This window comes from Acartia tonsa, chromosome 14 (assembly GCF_053477335.1).
Source record: "Acartia tonsa isolate MP-2025a chromosome 14, ASM5347733v1, whole genome shotgun sequence".
NCBI lineage: Eukaryota > Metazoa > Arthropoda > Copepoda > Calanoida > Acartiidae > Acartia > Acartia tonsa.
In genome coordinates, this window is record NC_137273.1 from 2164882 (window position 1) to 2170853 (window position 5972).

Consider the following 5972-nt stretch of genomic DNA (forward strand, 5'->3'; position numbering starts at 1 on the left):
GAGTAGCTGCGCTGTTAACCGTCCGTCCATCGCTGGCTACCGCATTACAATATTTTTTTGAGTTAATTGAAAATAATTTCACATTAATTTATTACAAGTTGACCACTGATTTTTTGGAGCGAATCTTCTCTTCAACTTAAATGTATGTTCGCAGGGATAAATTAATAAACATATACAATGATGATGAACAAAATCATCACCTCTGTATTAGTGAAAAAGTTTGGATACTGCTATTTTGGAACCAACCGATCAAAATTTAAAAAAGTACCCAAAGTTTTTAAGACAACAAATTTGAGCGAATATTCTCTCTAACTTGGATCTTGAATGATAATTTAATAAACATCTACAATCATAATAAACAAAATTATACCTTCTGTATATTAAAATTATTTATGGAAAAATTTTGGAATCAACCAATCAAAATTCAGTACCCTAACCTCTTTTTTAGCGAACGAATAAGATAATGTGGTTAAAAACTGTAGGGTTGGGCCGGATATCCGGCCATTTTTAATATCCGACCGGATATTAAAACTACCCGGATACCGGATATTCAAACTATCCAAATACCAGATATCCGGCTGATTTTAGATGCCGGATAATCCGGTTATCCGGTTATTGTTGGGGAACGGAATAGTTGGTGCACGTCCTTTTATGAAGATAACACCTGTTATTCCTAATAAAACTGAACTAAAAATTTAGCAATGTATCAGTTTCTGCTACTGTTTCACTATGGAGGTAAGACATATCATATTAGTAAATATTATTGTATCACATTTAGACATTTTTAAAATATAATCATTTTTGTGTTAATGCCTATAATATTATCTTTTGATTTTATTTAAAAACTTAATACTAACTCCAGTCTTTACCTAAATTACTTTAATAATTTTTTTTTCAATTAATAATTTCTTGTAAAAGTAAAACTAAAGATTGAAAGATTGTGTCACAGTAGTCTGTTTTTACACTCACTTTCTATTGCTACTATTTCACTTCTTAGTATCAACTATTTTCTTGATAATTTAAAATCAAATCTACATAAGATTTTTTTTGTTATATCAATTCACCACTTAAATGTGTGGTTATGTTTCATATTACCATAGTCAACTGCTCTCTTAGCTTTCTTAGCCTGATTGTCAATGTAATCTCTCATGTCTTTTCTTGTACACTTTTTATCTTTATGCTGTAAAAATGTTGAGTTTCTTTGTTGAGTATGTTGAGTATTTTTCCTCTCCTTTATTTTGCTTTGTGATCCATTCCTTTTTCTCTTTTTGTTTGGTTTCCCCTAGGATTTCTTGAGCAGTAGTCTTAAAGTATTCGGCAATTGAAGTCTATGTGTATTCAAATTGAAGTCTATGTGTATTCAAATTGAAGTCTATGTGTATTCAAATTGAAGTCTATGTGTATTCAAATTGAAATCTATGTGTATTCAAATTGAAGTCTATTTGTATTCAAATTGAAGTCTATGTGTATTCATATTGAAGTCTATGTGTATTCATATGGAAGTCTATGTGTATTAAAATTGAAGTCTATGTGTATTCAAATTGAAGTCTATGTGTATTCAAATTGAAGTCTATGTGTATTTAAATTGAAGGCTATGTGTATTCAAATTGAAGTCTATGTGTATTCAAATTGAAGTCTATGTGTATTCAAATTGAAGTCTATGTGTATTCAAATTGAAGTCTATGTGTATTCAAATTGAAGTCTATGTGTATTCAAATTGAAGTCTATGTGTATTCAAATTGAAGTCTATGTGTATTCAAATTGAAGTCTATGTGTATTCAAATTGAAATCTATGTGTATTCAAATTGAAGTCTATTTGTATTCAAATTGAAGTCTATGTGTATTCATATTGAAGTCTATGTGTATTCATATGGAAGTCTATGTGTATTAAAATTGAAGTCTATGTGTATTCAAATTGAAGTCTATGTGTATTCAAATTGAAGTCTATGTGTATTTAAATTGAAGGCTATGTGTATTCAAATTGAAGTCTATGTGTATTCAAATTGAAGTCTATGTGTATTCAAATTGAAGTCTATGTGTATTCAAATTGAAGTCTATGTGTATTCAAATTGAAGTCTATGTGTATTCAAATTGAAGTCTATGTGTATTCAAATTGAAGTCTATGTGTATTCAAATTGAAGTCTATGTGTATTCAGCCTTAGCAATGAGGTTATCTAAGACTTTAACTTTCATTTTGAGTTTAAGATAAATTAAATTAAATTAAGATAAATTCTTACTGAGAACTAAATAATGTCACTAAATTAGATAATTATTATACTGATTTAATTTGTAATTGCCATGAATTTTTGTTGTTATATTTTCACATTACATTTACATTAAATGACATTGTTAAGGTAAAAACTGCCCTATGCTTGTGTCTTGCTGTTATTGCCATTACACTTAGTGTAACTGAAGTAAGAGGTAAATATTTTAAACCAAATATAAACAATTGTGATACTCCAAAAGGGGCCAAATTAGGTATCTTTGTTTTTTTTTAAATTGCTGCAGCAAACTTATATACAGTAAATATTTGTTGTCTTTCAATAATTCTTTTTATCAAAATGGATGTATTTTAAAGCTACCTAGCATCTACAAGCTAAAATCTATCACAGTTTCTGAAGTACAAAAATTTTATTTATTTCACTGAAAAATTAGAGAATTCTTATCTTCTTTTACAGTTTGAATAATAATCCATCTGCATTACATTCCATTTCTTTTCTGTGAGTATTTTCACAACTACATATTTTCAAAACATAATCTAATAATGTTATTTTTTATTTATTCTTAGGATCAGAATGTGAAAGTTTCGAGGGTATACCAAAAGTAAGAGCAAGAGATTTAGGAACAACTAATTCAGCTATGGAGTGTGAGGAGGCTTGTGATGATAATAAACAATGTTTACTGTGGGAGTACAATAACAAAAGGATGAATTGTAAGCTTTTTGTCCTCAGAGGTAAGTAATTTCTGTTTTAAATGGTCCTAAGACAAATGCAGGAGTTCCAAACGTCAGAGTGGACAAACGTTGGAGTGGACACTTAACATAACCTAACCTATTTTGGACCATCTTATAGGTTTTTTAACTGCCTAACTTCTGCAGGGGGCTTATTTGTACATTCATGTTTTAACCTAACCTAATCTGTATAGAAATACTTAATTGAATTAATATTTTAACACTCCTGCGTTTGTCCACTCTGACGTTTGGGACTCCTGCGTTTGTCCTGGAACCTTTTAAATATGTATAAAGTTTTTTTTTCATTATAAAAATTTCAATATTTTTGTAGTAAAGGAAAACAAGAAGACTACCTTTGGTTTGAAGTACTGCGACACAACGCCAACTACAACGCCAACTACAACTACATCTACAACTACAACTACAACTATAACTACAACTACATCTACAACTACAACTACAACTATAACTACAACTACATCTACAACTACAACTACAACTACAACTACGATGACATCTACAACTACAAGAATTGGTAAGATATAATATATAAAGTATCAGTTGAATTTTAATAACTTGTCTAAAGAAGCATATTAAGCTAAAAAAAATTACCACTAATTTTATTCTTTTCAGAGTTTTACCTTAAATTTTCATAATTCAATTTGGTTGAAAGCATACAGACAGACAGACACACATCATGCCACTTTGCCCAGTCATTTTGGACATTGAATTTAATGAGTTAGAAATACTAATCAATTTGTGTAAGGTGATTCGAGGATAAAACTAGAAGGTGGAATGAAACCAAATAAAGGAAATATTCTGCTTTGGGATGCAGCATCATCAACGTACAAACATGTTTGTGATGATAGTTGGGACGAGTAAGTATTATTAATTTTTCAACAAATTAATTTTTTTCCATAAAATTTTCTTATATTTATATAATTCCCAGTAATTTAATATTATCTTATCAAAGTCAAGTTTTTTTTATCATTTTGTTTTATTCTTTATTGCTACCAAAATATATCATTTCAAAGATATATTGGTTTTAAATATTTAGAAGAATCCCTAAGAAAATTGTTCTAGAATCTTCTGTTGTTAATTACATATATTTAATTGTTAGTTATGGTGCAACAGTTGCCTGCAATATGCTTGGATATTCCACAGGTAAAGATATATAGCAATACGTATTTTGTACAACACTTTTACATACAAATTATTATGTATTCTAATAATTTGCAATCATTTTAAATTCTGACCATGATTTTCTAGGAATTGCTACAACTAACAGCGAATGGGGATCTGCTGATAATATTTTATTTGATGATTTTGATTGTTCAGGTAAATAACACTGCACTAGCGGTTGCGCTCATACCAACTAGGGGCTCTATATCTGAAGGAATTTGTAAGGGCATAAATATTGCCTAAAACAACACCTAGACTTATTTATAAAAGAACAAAATAACCTAAAACCATCTCAGAACTTATAAGAAGGGTCACTGTAAATGAGAACCATATCGGTTCAGCGGTTAATGAGATCCTCTGATACAGACAAAAAAGCTTACTACTTTATATAATAGAATTGGCTTTATTATAATTATAATGTTACATAACACAAACTCATTTATATTATCAAATATTTTTTGAAAGCTTGATATTATAATGCTTGCCTTATACTTTTCAGGCGTTGAAGAAACTTTGTATGCCTGTGAATATACCACACTTCATAATTGTGTTGCAAGTGAAGGTAAAATAATAATTATAATTTTTACTATTAAAGATTAAATTATTAAAAATAGACTAAAAGGCACTTTCTTCAGTTGTACTATGCTGGTGTACCCTTATTTTAGGTTAGATTTATTATTCTTGGGTGTACATGCATAGAAAAAAAAACAATAATAAATTAATTAAATGAGTATTATATACATTTATATATACAGTCAAATTTTATTGATATGGTTAATCTAAAAAAAAAAATTCTTCCCAAATGAAAGTTTCCTAAAAAGTAGGAAGTATGCAGTTATGTTTATTCACACATTGTGTTTTCATACAGGCCATAATTAAAATTATCCCAAGGTAAAATGAAAAGGATTGAAGTTGAAGTTGACATTTTTGTTGTTGTCATCTATTTTTTTTATTCTTAGGTGCTGGAGTCATTTGCAGCTAAATATGAAAAAGAGAATATCATTATCCTGGACAACCTCCATCTACAATATTTTGCCTGACATACATAGCATTTGGTACCATAATCTATAGAGATGCTATGCTCCTGTTCCCAAAATCCTATTTTTGACCCCTCTATAAATATCATATACAGTGTGTTTTCTTTATTACACTAAAAGTATTGCTTATTTTAACCCAATTATCCCTGACAGAAAATAATCAAAATTATGAAAATTGCGCGATTTTAGTTTTATGTAATTCTAGTTTTTATAGACTTTTTGATTCAGGTTCTATTCATATGCGTAGGATTTGTGCTTTCAGTTGTTATTTGTCAAACTTTTAGTTTGGTCTCAATCCATTATTATATTTCAAATATCACCAACTTTAGAAAAAAAACTTCCAAATCATGATATCATTTTTCTGATATATGTATATGAATAAAAAAAGATGAAAATAGTTATTTTCTGTTAGGGGTAAGTGGGCTGGATTTATTGATACTTTAATTTAATAAAAAACTCTAGGATTAATGTTTACACTTGCTTCTTGTTTCTTTTGGATATAACCTTGAGTATGAATGTGATTTTATTATAACTTTGTTTTATATTGTTTGCTTTGTGTGAAATTAATATAATTTTGCAAGATAAAAATTTGTTTTTAAAAGCGAAGTTTTTCTATAATTAGGGTCGATCCGTCTGTAGGTCCGTAACGGATAGCTTTTTTGTTAATCTAGACATGTTAGAATTGTCCTATTGATTTCAAACTTTGGATGTTGATTCCTTTAGTAATTAGGTACGATATAGAAAGCGTCATTACCAGAATGTCCGTACGTCTATTTTAAACATGTCGATTTTTTTACTTTTTT

The 5972-nt window shown here is 28.8% G+C and overlaps 1 protein-coding gene across 1 annotated transcript; it reads left to right on the forward strand.

The window, feature by feature from the left end:
* The first annotated feature begins 657 nt into the window (after positions 1-657).
* LOC145305257 (uncharacterized) lies at positions 658-5757 on the forward strand. The gene is made up of 9 exons (XM_080146854.1): positions 658-735; positions 2355-2421; positions 2789-2953; positions 3282-3485; positions 3717-3828; positions 4071-4114; positions 4220-4288; positions 4632-4694; positions 5092-5757. The coding sequence occupies exons 1-9, from the start codon at positions 730-732 to the stop codon at positions 5112-5114; spliced, it is 753 nt and encodes a 250-aa protein (XP_080002980.1). The 5' UTR covers positions 658-729; the 3' UTR covers positions 5115-5757.
* Positions 5758-5972: the final 215 nt, after the last annotated feature.